Raw genomic sequence first — 23,765 nt, 5'->3', positions numbered from 1 at the left:
CATTTTCTCTTCTTATTTAGGGGTGGGTGAACCACTTTCTGTTCAGTTTACCCACCTGGGATTTGAGAGACTCTTTCCTTTTCTTTTCTTTCTTTTCTTTTCTTTTCTTTTTCTCTTTTTTTTTTTTTTTTTTTTTTTTTTTTTTTTTTTTTTTTGAGAGAGAGAGAGGGAGCATGAGCAGGGAAGGGAAACAAAGAGGGAGAGAGAGAATCCCAAGCAGGCTCTGCACTGTCAGTGCAGAGCCCGATGCGGGGCTCGAACTCACTAACCATGAGATCATGACCGGAGCAGAAATCAGGAGTTGGACGCTTTAACAACTGAGCCACCCAAGCACCCCAAGAGATTACTTTCAAGAGCAATAAAATGACTCTGACTGAGCAAGTGCAAAACAAAAACCATTTTTCTAAAGGTTTCTTTCAGCTTCTAAAGTAGCTGAAATTTCAGGAAAGTCTAACCACACTTTGCCAGGAGTCCTGGCTTTCTCCTTTTTCTTCTGAGGCGTTACTCCTATGCATGACCTTGAAGGATTTTAGACATGTTGGATATGACCTTGTGATTGAGGCATGGAAAATGTACTCTGGAAAAGATAAAGTTTATTAGTGGGTTTTAAACTCTGATTTTGGAAGCTTTTTTTGATCCATATTTGAAATGCATTTCCCCCAAATGTATAGTAGTAGCTTTTCCAACTTTACCAAAATATAAAATGCATCAGTATTAGTTCGAACAAATGCTATGCTGTGATCTGCTAATCATATTACCATTTACCAATAAGATCATAATTGAGTCATAATGTATTCCTTCCCTTGAAATAATTTCTTTTTTTTTTGTCTTGGAAGGCAGGAGGTTTATTTTACACCGGTGGGCCCAGAGGAGATCATTCTCCAGAGATCTAAGCCCTGTAAGTAATTTCTGTAGAAAAAAATGGGTTTTAGAGAAAAGACCAGCATTTTCAAATTGTAAAGTCATGACCTAAGGGGAAGTAAGGAAGAACACAGGACACCATCAGCAGAACAGAGATGCCCTAGTAAGATACGACTGCATTCGCAAGGGAACAGAGTCATGGAGACTCTAGGGAGGCAGGTGGCTGTGTTCATGACAAGAAGAAGGAGATACAGGCTTTTCATTCTCTGCCCGTCAGCCTACATCATTTGTTCTCCTTGTGATTTTATCTGAGCCTTGGTTCTTTTATAAGGGGTTGGAGCAGGTGATTTCTTTCTTATTTTTGAGTTTATTTATTTTGAAAAAAGAGTACACATGGGGGAGGGGTAGAGAGAGGGGCAGGGGGAGAGAGAGAGAATCCCAAGCAGGCCCTGCACCACCAGGGCAGAGCCCGATGCGGGGCTCGAACTCACAAACCACGAGATCATGACCTGAGCCGAAGCTGAACGCTTAACCGACTGAGCCACCCAGGCGCCCTTGGGGCAGGTGATTTCTAAAACCATTTTAGCCATTCTAATAAGCAGGTCTTCTGGTTTGCGGGCCAGAAGGCACTAATAATCTCAGATACCAGTGTCATCGTGAAGGAGCCCATTCATAGAACTCTCTCCTCACTCTGAAGGTTGACTGCTACGTGAACCTCATTGCCTCCTCTTTCTGCCACTGTTTAGACCCGGAACATCACAGCTCCAATGTTGGGACCCAGCAGGTGTCATGTGACATGTCAGAGTACTCACCCCTGGGTTCTTGGAGTACAGCTGTTTCCACCAAAGGATGGAAGCGTAGGTAGCCATTAAGAGTTCCAGCACAGTGAAAATGAGCATCACCACCAGCACCCCCTGTGAATCAAGACAGGAACAGTTGGTGCCATCAGCTAGCCCTGTGCCTGACTGAGAGGAGACTGGGGGTGAAGGCTCTAGCCGTGGAGAGAATAAGGCACAGAAGCAGAGAAATAAGCGGCAACGGTTTCCTCTCAGAACCGTGGGATCCCACCTTCTGAGATAAGAGTAACCCTTCCTTTTATCACTAGTTGTTTTCACTGGTGTGATATTTCTAGTGTGGATTTGCTTTTACTTATCCAGAAATGGTCTCAGTTCATCCTTTCCATCTGAAATCTCATGTTTGGTTTTTTTTTTAATTCTGAAATTCACCCCACTTATTTCTCTTTGCACACGTCCTCTCTCCCTGGCAGGCTTACTGGGGCTCACATTAGATGTGTGCTGGTTCTTTTCAGTTCGCTGCCTCCTACCTGTCTGTTAACCCGTCACGCATATCTTTCAGATTTTTACCGTGATGTGTTGTGCTCCATGTGATTTCATCAGACCTCAATTTCACTTCACTGTTTATTTCTTTGGATATGTTGAATCTCCTTTTTAACTGATAACACTAAATGGTTCATTTCAAAGATTATAATTTGCATTTCTAATCCTACTGCTTAGTTCTTTTTCAAATCTACTTTTTTTTTCTTGCTGTCATGTTATCTCATGTTGGTTTTAATTCCTTTTCTTTATGTCTCTATTGTTGAAAATATGTTTTCATTATGGTCTTCCAAATTGGTATATAACCTCCAGTTCTTGAGCAACTAAACTTTCATATTTGCTGCTGTAACCCGTTTTTTTCTTAGGTTTTTCAAAATATTTTTCCTCTCAGATGATGTCAGTATATGGGTGCGTGGGGGAGGATTTTTTTTTAACGTTTATTTATTTTTGAGACAGAGAGAGACAGCACGAACAGGGGAGGAGCAGAGAGAGAGGGAGACACAGAATCTGAAACAGGCTCCAGGCTCTGAGCTGTCAGCACAGAGCCCGACACGGGGCTCGAACTCATGGACTGTGAGATCATGACCTGAGCCGAAGTTGGATGCTTAACCGACCAAGTTGTTTTTTTTTTTTTAATTTTCTTTTTAACGTTTATTTATTTTTGAGACCGAGAGAGACAGAGCATGAACAAGGGAGGAGCAGAGAGAGATGGGGGAGGATTTTTTGATATGTAGGACAGACCCGTTAGTTGGGTTTATGGATGACTCCCTAGATGGAAACTTTAGGTTTGATTCTGATAGAACCTCAGGAGATCCAGACCCAGGAACAGTTTTTAAGTGAATCCCTGTATTTGAGGTTCGTTTGTTTTATATGGAATTTGGATTTGGATACTGTCCATCCCTGCACATGGCTTGGTGAGATGATTTCATCCTAGAAACCTTTATGGTGGAGTTTCTTTAAGCTCCTTGGGATGTTGGGCAGAGTTTTCCTTGTCTTATTTTCATAAATAAGGTACATATTCAGTCTCTGCTTCTAACATTTTTGCAGGACACTCAGTGTGGGCTTGAAGAGCTTCAGACTTGTCATGGACATTGAAATGCCACTATCCCAGCTTGTAACACCTATATTCCCATCCAGGCCTCCCTGGCTTTCTGGTCTCAGCTCTTAACTTGGTTGCCCGGCTGCAGGATCCTTCTTAGCTCCTGGAAGCAACGATGCCTTTCTTCCTTGATCTTTTTCTGCCTTCCACCCTCTCTTCCTTCCTTCTTCCAACCTCAGATATACATCTTGAATCTTTTGATGTGTTACTTTGCTCAGGTTATCTTTGTGTTAATACAGAGCAGACATTTGGAGTCAAGTCCTACTGCAACTTCTCCAATTCTGCAGGAAGTTCTCTGGTTGTCTCAGAGTAGGAGTCAGTTTGATGTATTGAGTTTAGTTTCCATTGAGTTAAACCCTCATGCCCCAGCAGGGAGGATGTCTCCCTCACCCTCCTGGCTTTGCTCTGCACCAGGCTGATGCCATATCCTGGGCTTCCTCGCACTGATTTCTAACCAGATGCATTTCTGTGCCCTTCCACTTCCTCAAGCTCCTGTATCAGGGGGGTTGCTTTTGGCAACCTCTGGGTCACACAGGCAGACTCACAGAAGTCTGTGAGTCTGGAAACTTGCACACATGTTCTGGGATTCCTGAGACACGTCCAAGGGAATAAGAGAGATTTCATCTATCTCCCTGGCTCCTGCTAGAGGAGTCACAAAGGAAGAAAATTTTCTCCCTAAAAGGCCAAAGTTTATGGTTTTAAAACTACGAGCCTGTATATAGAGAATTGACGAAGCCAATATTTTTATCGTCAACCACTGGTGACCATCCAGTGTTGGGGGGGGGAAAGTGGCAAGAAAATGTTGCAGAGATGATGGCATTTCTGCTAGGATTTGAATCCATTGGAGGCTCATCTCCCAGCCCCTTCTCACTCTGCCAGCCCAGCTGGGCCAAAGTATAATTATGTGTTTGGGCTTAAAAAGTCCAAATTCTGTAGCTAACTTAATGTGGATAAAATTCAAATAAAGAGGCTATTTCTGCCTGCGTCGAGGGGGGGAGAAAATGCCTTTTCAACAAAGGAGGCACTCCGAGAGCTAAACCTATTGAGAATGGAATGTTTTCTATGCAAGAAAGACTGCTGACCTTATCTTCTTTATCCACTTATCTATCCGTGCACTCTCAGGTTGCTTCCGTATCTTGGCTATTGTAAATAATGCTGCGGTAAATACGTGGGTGCATATATCTTTTCAAACTAGAATTTTTGTTTTCTTTGAGTCAATTACCAGTAATGGAATTGCTGGATCGTATGGTATTTTTATTTTTAATTTTATGAGGGACTTCCATACTGTTGACTACAGCGGCTGCACCATTATACATTCCCACCCAACAGTGCACGAGTTTTCCCATTTCTCCACACCCTCTCCGACACTTGTTATTTCTTATTTTCTTGATACTAGTCATTCTGACAGGTGTGAAGTAATACTTCACTGTGGTTTGGGTTTGCATGTCCCTGCTGCTTAGTGAGGTTGACCATCATTTCATGTGTCTGTTGGCCGTCTGTATGTCATATGTGGGATAATGTCTATTCAAGTCTTCTGCCCATTTTTTAATTGGATTATTTGTTTTATTAGTGTTGGGATGTATAAGTTTTTATATATTTTGGACATTAACCCCTCGTAGGATTTATCATTTACAAATATAAGTTGTCTTTCTGTTTATGTTTTCCTTTGCTGTGCAGAAGCTTTTTATTTTGGTGTAGCCCCAATAGTTTATTTTTGCTTAGTTCTCATGCCAGGGGAGACATGTCTAGAACCCACAAGTCTTCTTTATTTCCTTTTTTGACTTGGCACAATGCATCGCCTATATTTTGCAGTCTGCCGACAGGACTCAACCACAGTTTGGGGTTTTTTTTTTTTGGTCTGCTTCCAGCCATTCAGATCAACAAGGCACAGACTGCTGAAAAAGCAGAGATTATGCAAAGGAGAGAAACTAAGAATTTCACGGGCAAGATATTCAGTCTGAAACTACTTACCGTCAGACTGACACTAGCCAGGAGACAGTCCTTGAATTCATAAGTTGAATAATAGTACCCCGAATAAGGCAGTGAGGATAGGTATTCCCTTTCTGAGTCACACTGTCGAGAGGCCGTCTCCAGGGCTACCAGGCTGTCAGCAAGGAGGAAGAGGCCTGCTCCAGCAGCTAGAGAACTCGCTGCACTTGCGGTCAGGGCGCTCATGGCCTGAGAAAGAAAATTTGCATTGGGATGTCACAACAGGAGCAGCATGTGATGCTATTAACCCTCCATCCATTGTACTACAGTTGCTTCCCTGAGTCTGTTTCCCTGGTAATCTGTGCACTCGTAGGGGGCACAGACTATGTTTTATTCACCTCTGTATCCCTCTTCACTACCTGGTTTATCACCTGATACAATAAGTAAATGTTTGTCGAGTGAGAGAATGCACATGTAACTCCTCCTCCGGTATAGGAGTTCTGGATCCTTGGCTCTCTGCAGCACTGAAGACAGAGATGGCTTGCTGACTTCCCCAACAGCCTTAGAGTCGTTCTATTGCTTTCAGCCCTTCTAGAATAGGACCTTTGGTCCCTTCTACACCAGTCTATGGCTTTTATTTCCATGAAAGAGAGAACTGGAGAAGCTAGAATACCTACCTGTAGGTGGATCAGGCCCAAGAACCACGTTCACCACATTCTGATTTGGGTCACATTCTATATTTTGGGGCAAAGGGTTCTCGCAGAATATGATGCCTCTGCAAAGACACTGAGGTGCCGGACTCTGTGCCAGGTTCCCAGCATGTGCTCATTTCTCTTTGAACGTCATTCAAGGATACTGTGCGTCTGGGGGAATGACTGCTCTGCCCTTCCTTCTCCCTTGGCCTGGGAGCCATGTGGCTTCAAGTGCTGAGTTCCCAAAGGAAGTGCCGATGGAATGGGCGGCGCCTTTGCCCAGAGCTGCCACGTGCGCACTGGAGCCCACGTACTGTCTTGTGTCCTGCGTGCGGAGCCCACATCATGCTGGGTCATCCCAAGTATGGTTTTCCCTTTCAGGGTATTCAGGACGCTTGGGAAGCCACCCGTGAGAGCCACAGCCACATGTTCCTCTTCCCCATTTTATAAATGAGAAAACTGAAGCCCAGAAAAGGAAGGAACTTTTTCAAGCACACAGATCTGAGTGACAGATCTGAGACGAGAGTTTCCTGGTGCTGGGTCCAGAACTCTGACTCCATCCAGTGGGGTGAACTCTGTCCTCTAGTTCTGGGGTTTAGATTCTAGCTTCAAGTATAAGGAACATATACCAGCCTCAGAACACCATCTTCTGTGCCCTCAACCGTAGTTAACTAGATCTTGGATCTTCCTGAGTCAGGATGTGGCCCTTCCCTAAGTCATCTTTGTGAGTGCGTGGCAAGGCAGAGGGAAAGGTTGCTAGAGTATCAAAGACCCCACCCACACACTCCTGACTTTTGTCAGGAAAGTGGCTACAGTCTGTTAATTCCTTGTTTCTGAGGGGGTGGGGGAGCTAGCCACAGGATCTAAGCCCACACACCTCTGCCTCTGACCTTGCTGTTTAGGGAAATTGGCTCATTCTGAGACAGGTTTTTCCGGAAAAGGAAGTCTAGGTTCTAGAAGGTCATCTACCCTGTTCAGGGTAACAAGCTAACAAACTGCAAAGACTCCATGGTTTATTTAAAATTGTCTACCATTCAAGCAACTGAAGTAAACCTTGAAATATGACCCAGGAGCACATTACATAGGGGAAGAGTACTGGTCTAGGAAACAGGGAATTTGGCGTTTACACCCAGTTCTGTCACCGGACCAGCAGTGAGAACTCTCTCCCCTGCTCAGAGCCCTATTTCCCTAAGCTGTCAAATGGACACTTTGAACTAGAGTTATTGCCTCTGAAGTTCTTTTTATTCTGGCGAGCTGAGATTCGACGGCTCTCATACTTACAAAGGGCATAGTTGCCTTTTTCCCAGAAATGATCGAGAGGGATCCAGTAATGGCAAACTGCTCAGAGAAGAGAGAAATGATCAGTTCAGTTGTCTTGTGGAAATGTGTGCACCATGTTACTATCCATCAATCAATAAGTAATGTAAAACTCTTAGAGAGATAACACCGTAGGAATGGTGTCGGTCCATATTAAGAGAGAGGCCTTATTTCTACTCTCAGGATGCTTAACATTGACTTTAGAGAAAGGGCAGATGCACAGAGGATTGGGATTTATGTTAGCGAAAATCACTGTGAGCTGAGGTGGCCTGGAGCGGAGGTATACGCAGAAAAAGAACAGTGCTAAGTTACGAGGTGGGAAGAGAGGAGGTTGAGGAAGACCAATGACTTGAAGGGATATGAAGGTGGGAGCAGCCGACAGAAGCACGTAGGAAAGGGGCTCCGATGACAGAAGGTACAGAAACACGTGAGCTTCAAGCACTGGTGTAGGGGGCCTGAGTTAGACTGGGAGTTGAAGAAAGGGGGAGGTACAGGGTCAGGTGTGAAGAGTCTCTCATCCTGAAGCCCCAGAAGTCAGTATTTTAAGTTTATTTATTTACTTTGGTGGGGGGGAGAGCAGGGAGGGAATGAGAGAGAGAGAGAGAGAGAGAGAGAGAGAGAGAGAGAGAGAACCCCAAGAAGGCTCCCCACTCAGCACAGAGCCCAATGAGAGGCTCGATCCCGTGAACCATGAGATCGTGACCTGAGCTAAAATCAAGAGTTGGACATTTAACCGACTGAGCCACCCAGGTGCCCCCAGAAGTCAGTATTTGAGCCCAGTAGTGTAAGGATCTGGCTGGTGGAGGGAGAATGTTCTAAGCTGGAACATTGGTTAGGCTTGTGCCTTAGGGATTAGTAGTAGTCACAGACAAAGAGGGTCCAGCATGAGCTGTTCCTGCCTTTCATAAGAGAATGTGGGAGCTCAACCACTGATTAGAGAAGTAAGGATAAGTTGTGCTCTGGGGTCAGGAGCAGGGCCTGCATCACTGCATAGTTTGCGTTCACATAAAGGCTGTATCCATACAGAGGTGATGCCCTGTTAGAATTCATCTGCCCAGAATGCATGATTTTTCCTCCTTTGTGTAGGATACTACATGGAAAAGAAGTGACCCTTTGTGGGAGGCATGACTAGACCCTGGCTAGTCTCCAAAGAAAAGGACCCCTTTCCATGAGCCATTAGATGGAAAGTAGCAAAAAAAAAAAAAGTTTTCCAAATTCTCAGGGTTACTTCTGAACACATAGCAAGAGTGTCCTTGCTTCCCATGAATCTTACCATCACCAGTTTGATTCTCTGCAGACCTGTGGCATTTACCCATGGTGCTCATTTTATTTTAAAATTGATATTTTCACTCTTTACCTGACAGGTGGATTATTCTTACACTGGAGGGAATGCAATGGCCTCATCAAAGACCCAAAGAAGAATGTGAAAAATCTTCTACTTTTCCAGAGGTCGGCTGTGAGGCCAGGTAAGAAGTGTTGTGCTGGTATGCCCACTGTATTACCCTCTTGCCTCCTGCCCTGGCCAGCTACTCCCTGGGATGGTGACACAGGAGGAGGGATTAGACTCCTCTGCTGCTCTTCCCGAATGGGAGAAACGTGACATGGGATGATGACAGAGAGAAAGCTAGAGGCCTTGGCCACCTGCTCCTTTCTCCCCACCTCTTGGGACTGAGTCACTCCATGATCTAGTACCCACTTAGCGTTTAAAGAGCATATCCTTTCTTGGAGACCCCATTCTACTCACACATGTAGCTGCTACAAATGGGTACCCAGACATCAAAATGGTGGAAGTTGTTGGCTTGAAGTGAGAAGAGTAAGGAGCAGAAACCAAAATCGCCCCCAAACTTGAAATCAGCAGGCAGCACATAATCTGTATAATCTACAAGAGAGAAGAGGGAAAATGCTAGGAACATACTTTGAACAGATGAAAGTGATTATTTGAATGTACACTGTGTTTATAAGGTATATAAAATATGCTATAATGTGTCATATTAAAAGGGGGGGAGTATTACAAGGAGCCAGTAAGCATTCTCTAAGAGAAACTCATGTATACCTAACTTCTTCCTTTCTGATAGGATTAGTAAACTAGCAAATCAGGAAGTGATAATATATACATTTTAATTTTATTTTGAAAAATATAGTTGACATTTTTTGTTGTTGTTGTTCTAGGAAAAGTAGGTGGAGAAAATTGTTCTGGACAATAGTCCAGTTGGATGGATGTAGAAAGCAAACTTACCAAGGGAGAGTTAATAAAGGGCTCAATTTCAATTGAAATAAAATAAAGCCATAATTCATCTTATCTTCTTCATCATTGAATTTTGATAGTAATTACTGTTTTTATGACACCAGTGGTAATAGTCTACGTTTGTTGAACACTTTCTACACTCTGGTTATTTATCTCATCTTGTTTATGGATGAGAAAAATGAGGCACTGGGAGTTTAAATAGCTTGTACAAACCCACACAAATGGCCAAGTGGAGGAACTAGGACTTTGCCCTATTACTTTGATCTGGAATCCACACTCTTACCCACTGTTTAATGCATATGCAATTGAAAGATGATACAAAAACATAGGAGAAATAATGTAAAGTCAAGAGAATTCAACCATTCATACAATTAATATTTATTGAATATCTGTCCTGTGCCAGCACCAGGGAAATGAAGCAGATGAAAGTCACTGCCACTGGCCATGTATTATGTCCTTTACAGAGATGTTCCTTGGAAAGTGGAATTAGTTAGGAGCAAAGTAGTAGGAGGCCCGAGGAGTACTGGGGACAGAGTGCAAACCCTGTAGGGTTTTGTAGGCTATTTTATCAACTTTGCCTTTCGTTCTGAGTAAAAAGGGAAGTGAAGTGGATAATTTTGAGAAAGTGATTTCTATTTTTAAAAGATCATTCTAATGCTTGCCCCATTGAGAATAGATTATAAGGAAACAGAGCAGGGACATCAATAAGGAGGGCATTGTAGTAATTCACAGGTGAGATGATGTTGACTTGAAAACGACATTCATAGTAGAGGTAGTAAGAAGTAGTTGGATTCTAGTTGCACGATGAAGATTAAGCCTCTAGGATTTGCTGACAGTTTGCATGTGGATTATAAAAGAAAGGAATGAAGGTTGCTTCCAAGGGTTTTGGCTTGAGCATCTGAAATGATGGTGTTGACATTTATCTGAGATGGGGAATGTTGTATGAGGGGTGGGTTGGGGGACAAAAATGAGGATTTCCGTCTGGGACAGGTTACGGGAGAGGTGTAGATATCTCAGTGGAAACGTACATAGGCTGTTGGTTATAGGAGTCTTAACTTTAGAGGAGAGAGCCAGTTAAGGGAAATAATCTTTTTCTTCCCAAGTCATCAGTGAAGATCATATTTAAAACTATATTACTGTGTGAATTTACCACTGTAGCAGATGTAGCAACAAAATGGGGACTGAGCAATGGAGCACTCCAAATTTAGAGTCAGATAAATAAATAGAAACAATCAAGGCGTATAAAAGAAGCAGCCAAGAGGGAAGGAGGAAGACCAGAAGAATGTGATGTCCAAGAAGCCATATGATTAAAATGTTTCAAGTAGGAGAGGGTAGTCGCTGCATCCAACACTTCTATTAGTTCAAGAACATTAACAGTGGAGACTTGGAAATTGGGTTACTAATGTGGAGCAAGGGGGACAAATCTCATTGGATGTGTTTCAAGAGAGAATATCATTCAAGAGGAGCTGGAAACATTAGACTTCCCACCCCATAGAGGAGTGTTGCTGAGAAGGCAAGTTGCTGGTGGGGCATTAGCTAGAGGGCCTGCGAAGTTATAAGTGTCTGTTTCTGCTGTTTTGTTCTCAAGATAGGAGAAATTGCAGGAAGATTCTGTGCTCATGGAACTGATCATAAAACATTTGCAGAGAGCATGGGGAGGATTACTGGAACGAGTAATGAGGGATGGGATTCACTGCACAAGGGAGGCTCATCGTTAATTAGAAGATGGGCATTTGTTTAGTAATGGGGAAGGGAGAGAGAGTATATGGCACCGATGGGAGTAATTGCAGATGTGTGGTGGCTTGTGGACCTTCTCTCCAGATTGCCTCAGTTTTCTTAGTATGTTAGGAAGCCAGGTAATCAATGGAGAAGGATTGAAACCTATTGAAATAGTTTTCTGGGGTAGCAGGAAAGTGAATGGATGAAAGAAATACCGTGTTCTTTTTAAGCAGCCTTTACAGTCCCTTTGAGGTTATGGTCATAAATCCAAAGTGGAGTCCGTGTGTGTGTTTGCCAAGGTTAGTTGCATGGGTTCAGGGGCAGAATAGGCAAAGGGGCAGAGTTAGAATTAAACCAATGTGGCAGTTTTTCCTTAAGGAGGACAAAGCTGTTGATCGTGGTTAGGTGAGGAAGGCTCCATGAAATAGGGATATTATCAGTAACTCCCAGAGAGGTTAGAGAAAGTTAGCATCGACATAGAGTTGGAGGGAGTGATCTGGAAAGATCAGAAGTGATGGACTATGGGATGCTTGAAATGTAGATAATGTTGGGTTTATTGCCGTTGGTATTGGTAAGGTCCAGGGTACGACTCAGGAAATGTTTGTCTATGGAAGGATGGGCAACATACCTGGGGAGAAGAGGTCAAGGAGCAGACAGGACATGATATTGGAGGGATCATATACATGAGTATTGAAATAGCCAAGACTTACGATACGAACTCTACCCTGGGAGTGATAGTAATTGAGGAGTCAGTATCTTGAAGATAAAAGGCACGTTATCCAGGAGAGCAAAAATAGTGGCAATGACCTGGAATCCTTCTATAGAGCAAGAGAATTGTGAGAATGGGGCTCTCTTGTTTTGTTTTGTTTTCTTTTCTTTTAACTGTATAGTTCATCTATTACCCTAAGCGTGTAAAATAGTGACTGGCACAATGAAGGTGCTCAAAAAATGACAGCTGAATATATAAATGAATAAATGTATGTCCAGTATTTCTTACTGATTACCGAAGCACACAGTGAAATGTGTTTGTGATTCTAGGCCATAGGTAAGCTAGATTGTAGGGAGCAGGACAGGTCTACACAGAACCAGTTGTCTGGAAGAAGTAAATTAAGGAGTGAGTATTGGTAAATGATAGAATGACAGACGTTAACTGGTTTTATTTTCAAGCAACATAGTCATAAACTGATTTTTCTAAGGATGATCACTTTTCAAAATTGCCGCTACGTCATTTAATGTTATTTTCTAAAACACTGATTGTTTTTAGGTTTTTACATGAAAATCATTCTTCTAAAATTTTAATTCTCCTATCAATTCTTGATTAGTCTTAATATTAGGATTACCTAAAAGAACTTTTGAAGTTTGTGACTATTAACAATTACTTGAAATAATTATTTGTTTCCAGTGCTCAAAATATAGGTCACATTTTTAAAAATATCTCTTTTGGGAGGAAGACTGAAGTAGGACTTTTCAGATACTACATAAAAAGGGTAACTATGTTGTTTTATTTTTCTTTTTTAAGTGGGAGTGAATTACTTAGTTGGATGACATGAGATTATTTTTTTTAAGTTTATTTATTTATTTTGAGGGAAAGAGAGAGAGAGAGAGAGAGAGAGAGCATAAGATGGGAAAGGGCAGAGAGGAGGAGAGAAAGAATCCCAAGCAGGCTCCATGCCATCAGTGCAGAGCCCGATGCGGGGCTTGAACTCACATACTGTGAGATCATGACCTGAGCTGAGATTAAAAGTCAGCCGCTTAACCAGCTACACAACCCGGGTGCCCCTGGATGACATGAGATTCTAAAATAGGAGCTTTTAGAGACTGAGAGGAGAGGACTGATCTGGAAGTGCCCCGAGAAGCAAAGAGACTGCCTTCACTTCTATGCCCAGAAGAGAGGGTCACAGTGGAAACAGTGCCCTTGGGAGCTAGGTTCCTGTTTGCACGATTGATGAGGAGGCCTTTGAGAAACAAATCCAGGAATGAATCGGATTATGCTGTTAACGGACCCTGAATTCTAGAGGATACAACCAGGCAGGTTTCCAAAGTCAGAAATGAATAGGAGTTGGGTCTTAAAAGGGGATAGTCAGAACCAGGTGGACATTAAAGTCCTGAGTATGAAGGATGATGACTGGGGACATTCGGATGTCTTACGGTGAGGCAGACAGGGAGAAAATGTATGGTGAGGTTAGTCCAGATCGTCTCATCTCAAAATGGTTAAGAAATGAGCTCAAAATAGACAGATCTAATTTAATCACACTGAGTAAAATCATGTGCTTAAATCCAACATCTACTACAATAAAGACAAATTACAGGAGACTTTCTTATGTAGATTTCAAGTGGAGACCTAGTGGTTTTAGTTTATAGAAAGGCCTGAGTAGGACACAGTCTTCCCATAAAGCGCCATTTCATGTCCCAGTTGGCCTGGAGTCAGAGAAAAAAATGAGAGACTCTCCCAGATCCACTGTAGATATGTAGTGTGGGTATGTTTGCAGTATTTTCCACAGTGTCTCCCTTCCAGTGACGTGGACTTACTCCAAGGACTGTAGTTTCTTTTTGCAGAGTGTTTGGTGGGTTGTCCTCTTTTTGGTAGCTGTGTCTAGGTTTCTCTCTTTTGGGGATGATGATGCCATTTGGAGTAAAGCTGTCAAAGGCTCCCTTGGTCTTGGGCTTTGATAGCATGATCCTGACGATGCTGGAAGAGGCAGTGAACTCAATTAGGTCCTGAGGTTCGACTTAAAGATATGAAACCATCTAAGATTTTTCTCCATTGTCCAAGAGGTGACCTGTCCTTTAGGAACAAAAGTTAATGTGGGGAGCAGTCTGGAAAGCTAGCATGCTTGGCATAGTCCATCCATTGTGGACAGAAAGCGTGTCACTGGGAGAAAACTGTGAACACAATTGAGAGGTGAACCATTCATATAGAACTTTCCTTGCGGCCTTGAGTGGATCCACCTCGCTGTCCTTCCAATGGCCCCTGCTTCCAACATCCCTCTCATTCCTGTGTACCTCTGCTTCCCCTGTGCCGCACTCCCACACCACACGCCCCAGGATTGTACCTTTATGCTGCACCTTTGCTGCTCAGTCTTCCTTCAGAGTCTCGTTTTCTTTCCATTAAGATGTTGATTCGCTGGGGGGCCTGGGTGGCTCAGTCAGTTAAGCATCTGACTTTTGACATCAACTCAGGTCATGATCTCAGGACTCATGAGATCTAACCCTGTGTCAGGCTCCGCATTGAGCATGAAGCCTGCTTGGGATTCTCTCTCTCTGTCTCTCTCTGCCCTTCCTCACTCACACTGCCTCTCTCTCTCTCTCTCTCTCTCTTTTTTTCAAAATAAATAAATAAACATTTTAAAAAAGATGCTGATTAACCCTATTCCACATCTCTTTCTTGTATAGGTCCTGTCCCACAGAGAATGACTCCCTTGCCCATAATAGCTTAATAATTGTTAATATGAACATTTATTTAATGCTTGCTGAATTCCAGGAACTAGGCCATTGTAACTCTGGTCTTTAAAGCAACTTAGGTGTTATTAACCTCACTGTATACATTGGAAACTCAGGACTAATAAGTTCAAGTTCAAATACACAAAGTGCCTAGCCTGGCACATTGAAAGTGTTTAACACGTGGTAGCAAATATAATAATAATCACTATTTTTAAGTTTATTTATGTATTTTGAGAGAGAGAGAGAGAGAGAGAGAGAGCTCATGCACACATGTGAGCTAGGGAGGGGCAAAGAGAGAGAATCCCAAGCAGGCTCTGTGCTGTCAGCATGGAGCCCCACGTGGGGCTCGATCTCACGAACAATGAGATCATGACATGAGCCAAAATCAAGAGGTCAGACGCTTAACTGACTGAGCCACCCAGGTGCCCCAAATATAATTATTATTATTCCGTGTTTGCACAAATGTCTGAACCAAGTCAGTATAGCTCAGAAGCTTGTGATATTTTTCTAAATATCACATTAATTCTCATCTTCCATTCTTCTTTCCTAACACTGGCAATTTCAACATAGACTCAAGGAGCATAGCATCTGCTGCCCACCAGCTCAGCAGTGTTTCTGGTCTCTGTGATGTGGGTAGCAGAGTCCAGCCCCTGGGATGCTCCTTAGGTCTGTTCTTAGCACAACATCCTCCCTCTTGAAAGTCATAGTTTGGATAAAGGCTTGTGATAATCTGGTGGTACCACAGGTCTCTGCTCCCTGATCCTTCTCCTCAATGTCCGGGCTCTTTTGGATGGGATGCATAACATACAAAAATTAGAACTGGCACCCACAATCTCATTACTAGTGAGGGTGATGGGAAAGGGCACTGGGCTGGAAGTCCAATGCCTCAGCATCTAGTTGCATGTCTGAGCATAGGTCTTGGAGTCCAGTCCCATGCTCATATTTTAGACCTACCAATTATTACTAAACTCACGATAAGCAAGTTGTTTTTAGCCACTTCATAGGTTCACAGTGAGGGAGAGATGAGATGATGCATGTAATGGGTTCAGTATAGAGCAGGGCACATGATATACTTTCAATACGTATTAGTTATAGCTAAAGCTCATTGGGATTCCAGCTCAGATATTTATTAGTTGGCCACAGGCAGGTTATTTCCCCTCATTTATCCTCAGTTTCATTACTTACAAAATAGGGATAATAAGGCTATCATGAAGGATGCTTGTGAGGATTTGGATGAGGTGATTTAGGTGAGTGCCTTTTGTTGTGTCTCTGTGATCTTTATCAGGTGCTCCATTGTGCTCAATAAAAGGTTGGTGACCTCCACTCCATTTCTGCTCCTAGATCTGTGCCCTGGTCATTTCTCATGCTCTCTGGGCATCAAGTACCTAATTTGAAAAGTTATTAAAAACAAAGTTCTCCCTGTCTAAGGAGATAATTTTCACTTTGGGGGATTTTGGAGTCTGGACAGAAGTATGGTTGAGGTAAGATGAATGAAGAGGGAAGTAGTGTTGACACTGAAACCTTTGCAGTAGATCTGGGGCAAAGAGGCCATGGATGAGCATTCCAGCACATCTTTAAGATGAGACTTAGCAATCCCTATCAAAATGACACCAGCATTCTTCACAGAGCTAGAACAATCCTAAAATTTGTATGGAACTAGAAAAGACCCCAGTAGCCAAAGCAATCTTGAAAAAGAAAACCCAAGCAGGAGGCATCACAATCCTGGACTTCAAGCTATATTACAAGGCTGTGATCAAGACAGTGTGATACTGGCACAAAAACAGACACTCAGATCCATGGAACAGAATAGAGAACCCAGAAATGGACCCACAAATGTATGGCCACCTAATCTTTGACAAAGCAGGAAAGAATGTCCAGTGGAATAAAGACAGTCTTTTCAGTAAATGGTGTTGGGAAAACTGGACAGCAACATGAAGAAAAATGAACCTGGACCACTTTCTTACACCAGACACAAAAATAAACTCAAAATGGATGAAAGACCTAAATAAGACAGGAAGCCATCAAAATCCTAGAGGAGAAAGCAGGCAAAAACCTCTTTGACCTCGGCGGCAGCAACTTCTTACTCAACATGTCTCTGGAGGCAAGGGAAACAGAAGCAGAAATGAACTACTGGGACCTCATCAAAATAAAAAGCTCCTGCACAGCAAAGGAAACAATCAGCAAAACTAAAAGGCAACTGATGGAATGGGAGAAGATATTTGCAAATGACATATCAGATAAAGGGTTAGTATCCAAAATCTATAAAGAACTTATCAAACCCAACACCCTGAAAACAAATAATCCAGTGAAGAAATGGGCAGAAGACATGAATAGACACTTCTCCAGAGAATACATCCAGATGGCCAACCGACACATGAAAAATGGTCAACTTCACTCATCATCAGGGAAAAAACAAATCAAAACCACCATGAGATACCATCTCACCCATGTCAGAATGGCTAACATTAACAACTCAGGCAACAACAGATGTTGGCAAGGATGTAGAGAGAGAGGATCTCCTTTGAACTGCTGGTGGGAATGCAAACTGGTGCAGTCACTCTGGAAAACAATATGGAGGTTCCTCAAAAAATTAAAAAATAGAACCACCCTATGAGTCAGCAATTGCACTACTAGGTATTTATCAAAAGGATACAGGTATTATGTTTCGAAGGGGCACATGCACCCCAATGTTTATAGCAGCGCTATCAACAATAGCTAAAGTATGGAAAAAGCCCAAATGTCCATCGACGGATGAATGGATAAAGAAGATGTGGTATACACACACACACACACACACACACACACACACACACACACGTGCACACACACAATGGAGTATTACCCAGCAGTCAAAAAGAATGAAATCTTGCCATTTGCAACTACGTGGATGGAACTGGAGGGTATTATGCTAAGCAAAGTTAGTCAGTCAGAGAAAGACAAAAATATATGACTTCACTCATATGAGGACTTTAAGATGCAGAACACATGAACACAAGGGAAGGGAAGCAAAAATAATATACAAACAGGGAGGGAGACAAAACATAAGAGACTCAAATACAGAGAACAAACTGAGGGTTGCTGGAGGGGTTGTGGGAGGGGGGATAGGCTAAATGGGTAAGGGGCACTAAGGAATCTACTCCTGAAATCATTGTTGCACTATATGCTAACTAGGGTGTAAATTTAAAAACTAATTAATTAACTTAAATTTTTTTTTTAAATTCAAGAAGATGAGGCTTAGATTTTCCTCTATGTCAGAAACAGGACAAGGATATCCACTCTCCCCACTGTTATTTAACATAGTACTGGAAGTCCCTGCCACAGCAATAAGACAACAAAAAGAAATAGAAGGAATCCAAATCGGCAAGGGAGAAATAAGACTTTCACTATTTGCAGATGACATGATACTTTACATAAAAAATCCAAAAGACTCCACCAAAAGATTGCTATAACTGACACATGAATTTAGTAAAGTTGCAGGATACAAAATCAACATACCGAAATCTGTTGCATTTCTGTACACCAATAATAGAAGCAGCAGAAAGAGAAATCAAGGCATCAACCCCATTTACAATTGCACCAAAAACAATAAGATACCTAGGAATAAACCTAATAACCAAAGGGGTGAAAGACCTGTACTCTGAAAACTATAAAAAACTGCTGAAAGAAATTGAACATGACACAAAGAAATGGAAACACATTCCATTATCATGGATTGGAAGAACAAATATGGTTCGTATTATTAAAATGTCTACATTACCCAGAGCAGTTTACACATTTAATGCAATCCCTATCAAAATACCAAACAGTTTTCACAGAGCTAGAACAAATAACCTTAAAGTTTATATGGAACCACAAAAGGCCCCAAATAGCCAAAGCAATCTTGAAAAAGAAAAGCAAAGCTGGAAGCATCACAATTCCAGACTTCAAGTTATACTACACAGCTGTAGAGATCAAGACAGTATGGTATTGGGACAAAAATAGACATATAGATCAATAGAACAGAAAAGAAAACCCAGAAGTGGACCCACAACTATACGATCAATTAATCTTCCACATTGCAGGAAAGAATATCCAGTGGAAAAAAAAGTCCCTTCAACAAATGGTGTTGGGAAAACTGGACAGCAACATGCAAAAGAATGAAACTGGACCACCTTTCACCTTTCACCACACACAAAAATAAATTCAAAATGGGTTAAAGACCTAAATGTGAGAAAGAAAACCATTGAAATCCTAGAGGAGTAACCTGTTTGACATTAGCCATAGCAGTTTCTTACTAGATATGTCTCCTGAGACAAGGGAAAAAAGCAAAAATAAACTATTGGGACTTCATCAAAATAAAAAACTCTGTACAGTGAAGCTCCCATCCCTACAGAATGGGAGAATATAATTGCAAATGATAAACTGATAAAGGGTTAGTATCCAAAAGATATAAAGAACTTATAAAACTCAATACCCAAAAAACAAAGAATCCAGTTAAAAAATGGGCAGAGAACATGAGTAGATATTTTCCCAAAGAAGACATACAGATGGCCAACAGACACATGAAAAGATGTTCAACATCACTGATCATCAGGGAAATTCAAATCAAAACGACAATGAGAAAAAGAGAGGGTACTATCAAATACCTATCCTATATTAGGCACCATATTTGCCTTTGGAGATTTTGAAAAGCTGCATAAAAGATTTCAGAACGTAAGAGATTTCAAATCTGAAAAGAGATTTCAGATATATACTATCTGGTAGAAAAAAAATGTAAATATGGAATAAAATACTTTTGGAACTATAAAAAAAAAACTACAACGAGATATCACCTCATATCAGTCAGAATGGCTAAAATTAACAGCAGAGGAAACAACAGGTGTTGGCAAGGATGTTGTGGAAATGCAAACTGGTGGAGCCACTGTGGAAGACAATATGGAGGTTCCTCAAAAAGTCAAAAATAGAGGGGCGCCTGGGTGGCTCAGTCGGTTAAGTGTCTGACTTCAGCTCAGGTCGTGATCTCATGGTTTGTGGTTCAAGCTCTGCGTTGGGCTCTGTGCTGACAGCTCAGAGCCAGGAGCCTGTTTCTGATTCTGTGTGTGTCTCTCTCTCTACCGTTCTCCTGCTCATGCTCTGTCTCTCTCTGCCTCTCAAAAATAAATAAATTGTTTTTCAAAAAGTTAAATATAGAGCTACCCTACTACCCAGCAATTGCACTACTAGATACTTACCAAAAGGATACAGAAATACTTATTCAAATGGATACATGCACCCAGATGTGTATAGCAGCATTATCAATAATAGCCAAATTATGGAAAGAGCCCAAATGTCCATGACTGATGAATGCATAAAGAAGATATGGTGTATATACCCACACAATGGAATATTACTAAGCCATCAAAAAGAATGAAATCTTGCCATTTGCAGTGTCATCGATAGAGCTAGAGTATTATGCTAAGCGAACTAAGTCAGAGAAAGACAAATACCATGTGATTTCACTCATGTGGAATTTAAGAAACAAAACAAGTGAACACAGGGAGGAAAAAAGAGAGGAAAACCAAGAAACAGACTCTTGACCATAGAGAACAAACGGATGGTTACCAGAGGAGACGTGGGTGGGGTGGATTACATAGGTGGTGGGGATTAAGGAGGGCATTTGTAGTGAGCAGCGGGTGTTATATGTAAGTGTTCAATTGCTAAATTCTACACCTGAAACTAATATTATATTGTATGTTAACTAACTGGAATCTAAATTTTAAAAAAAAAGAAAGAAAATGAGGCTCAGAGAGGGTAAATAGTTTGCATAGCATTGTATATCTAGCATATGATGGAGGCAAGCCTTGAACCCGGGCAGTGTAATGCCATTGCTCTTCTGTGGGTGGGTGTGCTGTGCCCATCTAGCCACACATGATGCTCAGCCCCTCTGTCTTCCCTCCCTTGTAGCCAAGGTCCATTGACTGCCACTCTCCATATTCATCGACAGGAGATCTTCTGACCTTGGAGATTTGTTCCCGTATTCTGGAAACTTGACTTCTGCTGCACTCCTGTGGTTTGCTAACCCAAATGTGCAAGGCAAAGACTGGAAGGGCGGTTCCCAGGTTCTGGGGGAGGAGGAAATGGGGAGTTGCTGTACCCTGTGTAGAGAATTTCCACTGTGCAAGATAAGTTCTAAAGATCTGCTGTTAAGCACTGGGCCTTCAGGTAGACATACTGGACTGTGCATTTAAAAATCTGTTAACCAGTAGATCTCACGTTAAGTGTTCCTACCAGAATAAAAACCTAAAAGAATAAAATTGGGAAGAAGGAAGGAAAGAAAAAAGATTGCCTCCCAACTTCAGGATTTAAAAACAAAATCTCTGTAGTTCTGGATTCTTTCCTATAGGATTCCTTCCTATATTTTTCAGTCCTCATACCCAGGGACTACAGGATCTACTGGGTTCTAGTCCTGAACATCTAGCCAGGACCCGGATGCCTGGTTGGTACCCTTACCAGATTCTTGATAACATGTCTATTTATTTTCTTTTATTATTTTTAATCGTTTTGTTTAAAAGAGTGTATCACATAGCAATTACAGTCAAAATAGGGAATACATTTTGAAGAAGAAAAGGAAGTTCCTTAAATCTCAGCTCCCACCCAATAACTAGCGTTTCATACATATCCTTTCTACCCTCATTTTCTCCCTGTCTTTCTCTCTGTATGTTTACACACATTCATTGTTCTACATAAACAGAGTGGTTCTATACAGGCCATTTAGAAATCTTTCTGCACTCAACATTAGTCTGTGGACATCTCTGACAGTCATGTATGCAGATAATAAAACTCCTAAACTCCAAAGCTACGTGGTAAATTCCGCTACCTGATACAGTGTGGATGAACCTTGAAGACAATACGCCAAGTGAAGTAATAAGCCAGTCACAGAAGGACAGATGTTGTCTGATTGCACTCCTGGAAGGCACTCAGAGTACCCAAGTCCCTCAAGACAGAAAGTAGAGTGATGGACACCAGTGGCTAGGAGGAGAGGGAAATGTGGAGTTAGTGCTCCATGGTCATGATCATGGGCTTTCCGTTCCGGAAGATGAAAAAGTTCTGGAGTTCAGTCATGGGGATGGTTGCACGAGAATGTGAATGTACCACACCACCGAACTCTACACTTATAAATGGTTAAAATGCTAAATCTCGTGTTACATATATTTCATCACGACGAGAAAAAAGCCACTGTATTCAAATTAATAGACATTTCAAGATTCTTTTAACCAGTCGTGTTATTTAGGTTATTTCTCTCTCTCTCTCTCTCTCGCTCTCTCTCTCGCTCTCTCTCTCTCTTCTTTTTATTATTATGAACAGTGCTACAGTGAACATCTTTGCACTTCTGTGGTGCCTCGCCTGTTCAGTCATCTCCTTAGAGTAACGTTTAGAAGTGGATTTACTGAGTTTAAGGCTGTGATACTTGTATTGCTGCTTTTTAGAGGGAATGCTGTAGAACCAGGATTCTGTATGGTTTCACAAGAAGTCCCCAGACTAATGCCATCATCTTCAGACTCCACACTCTGAGAGGGATACTTTGTCCCTCTACATTCAAGTGGAGGAAAACTTGGGGTGGCCCACCACACTTCCAGATGGTTCTAAAACCCCCATTTTGGAGATAAATCATAGCTTAGAGGACTGCTCTGCATACAGCGATTTTCTCTATGACAGAAATAGATTGAACAACAGCATCCTAATGCAGGATCCAGGCTAATTGCACAGTATTTTCCGAGAGCATATTCTGTGTAAGACTGAGCAACATACCAAGAAATGCGGAGAACTGTAGAAAATTGTCACCTCAAGTCTTGGAGGAAACCTAAGGATTGTTTCACGCAATTCTCTTGTTTGGAAAGTGAGTAAACTACAAACCGGAGCAGGGAATTGACTCACCAGTTCATGCAGGTGCTCAGAAGAGAGAGTAAGAATCTGATTCCTGGCTGGCTATTCCAAGGACAGTCATCTCCCCCCAAAGTTCAGGATGCAAATGAACATGCCCACCTGTTCCTGGAGCCCAGTCCTCTGAGTGGTGGCTGGCGGGCCAGCTTTCTGCTTGGGAGCTCTCAGCCAGAACCTCCTACTGGCTGTTCCTGCCAGAACACTGTTGGTCCTTTGCTCTCCAGCCTCTGAGACTTCCTGCCCTTTTCTCAGAATAGTAGTTATGATTACACAAGGTATGGGCTTCAGTGTACTTACATTCAACACATGAAAAATACCTCTGCTTCCTCTTTATAAATTTCAAAGTTTGGAAAATAACACAGACTACAAGTAACACCTAAGAATAAAGAGCTTGTGAAAACTAGTGATGGTCCCAGTTAGAATTTATTCCCCGCATCGTAAAAGTAAGTCAGTCAGTTCTATCTTCGCCTGAGTTTTCTGCCTACTAAATAGGGATGGACAACAATAATTCCACTGTTGGCTTTTGGGAGAATCAAAGAGAAAGGATGCGAAAAGCTTACAAAAACCAGGCACTCCATAACCAGTGATAACAATGATGTTCATTTTGGATTTGGGAGAATTTATATATTTCCCCATTTCCCAGGCTCTTAGGGCAGACTGAAAGCAACGTATGGGGACTTGCTGCCCAACTGTCACTTCTCTGAGTGCCTCTTTGTTCTGTGCCTCTGGCTTCATCTCTTTGTGCTCTGGGAAGTCCAGGCACATCTTGGGAAGGATTCAGTGGATGGGGGTCAGAGGCAGAGACCCTGGCTACATACAACTCACATTCTGGGAAGTACCGGGTGTTGGGGAGACATTGTTGCCACTTGTCAAAGCCTTTTAAGGCTGCTTGCACAGCACCTCTGCTCAGATCATTCTAGGAAGTGTGGCCTGCAGCAACAGCAGGTGGCATGACATTCTCCATACTTTCTCAGTTTCCTGATGGCGGCAAGGCTCTCTGCCGGGAGAGGAGCAAACCTAAGCCAGGGGTGTTTAAGAAACTCATAGGATACTTGGAAAGAATTTTAGTCCAATCCTTTTATTCTCCAGATGAGGAGCCCACCACAGGTCACTCATCATGGGACTAGAATCCAAGGCTTTTGGCAGCTGGGTCCAGGTGTGCACCAGGGCAACAGTCTGTCACTTTGTCATCGTCTTCATCCCCATGGCCAATGTCATCGTCATTGAGG

The 23,765-nt window shown here is 42.2% G+C and overlaps 2 protein-coding genes across 4 annotated transcripts in view; one reads left to right on the top strand and one right to left on the bottom strand.

Annotated features, from left to right (window-relative positions):
• Positions 1 to 280: 280 nt before the first annotated feature.
• MS4A7 (membrane spanning 4-domains A7) lies at positions 281 to 22,747 on the bottom strand. Of its 3 annotated transcripts, XM_007092022.3 has the most exons (7): positions 22,531 to 22,632; positions 13,726 to 13,885; positions 8,977 to 9,111; positions 7,197 to 7,253; positions 5,266 to 5,472; positions 1,674 to 1,775; positions 281 to 577 (listed from the first exon to the last, which is right to left on the bottom strand). In XM_007092022.3, the coding sequence occupies exons 1-7, from the start codon at positions 22,536 to 22,538 to the stop codon at positions 530 to 532; spliced, it is 717 nt and encodes a 238-aa protein (XP_007092084.2). In that variant the 5' UTR covers positions 22,539 to 22,632; the 3' UTR covers positions 281 to 529. The 3 variants fall into 3 exon arrangements, with proteins under 3 accessions (XP_007092084.2, XP_015397526.2, XP_042814491.1); XM_015542040.2 differs by lacking the exons at positions 281 to 577; positions 22,531 to 22,632 and adding an exon at positions 22,639 to 22,747 and having other exon boundaries at positions 1,453 to 1,775; XM_042958557.1 differs by lacking the exon at positions 281 to 577 and having other exon boundaries at positions 1,453 to 1,775.
• Positions 859 to 23,765, top strand: part of LOC102963138 (membrane-spanning 4-domains subfamily A member 4A-like) — a 75,051-nt gene continuing 52,144 nt past the window's right edge. Inside the window, exons 1-2 of the mRNA XM_042958558.1 lie at positions 859 to 898; positions 8,597 to 8,698. Of these exons, the coding sequence (XP_042814492.1) occupies positions 8,622 to 8,698 (77 nt within the window). The 5' untranslated portion in view covers positions 859 to 898; positions 8,597 to 8,621. The remainder of the gene's footprint in view (positions 899 to 8,596; positions 8,699 to 23,765) is intronic.

This window comes from Panthera tigris, chromosome D1 (genome assembly GCF_018350195.1).
Source record: "Panthera tigris isolate Pti1 chromosome D1, P.tigris_Pti1_mat1.1, whole genome shotgun sequence".
NCBI classification, from domain to species: Eukaryota; Metazoa; Chordata; class Mammalia; order Carnivora; family Felidae; genus Panthera; species Panthera tigris.
Note: the sequence above shows the minus strand (reverse complement) of the source record. Positions and strands in the feature narration are given on the sequence as shown.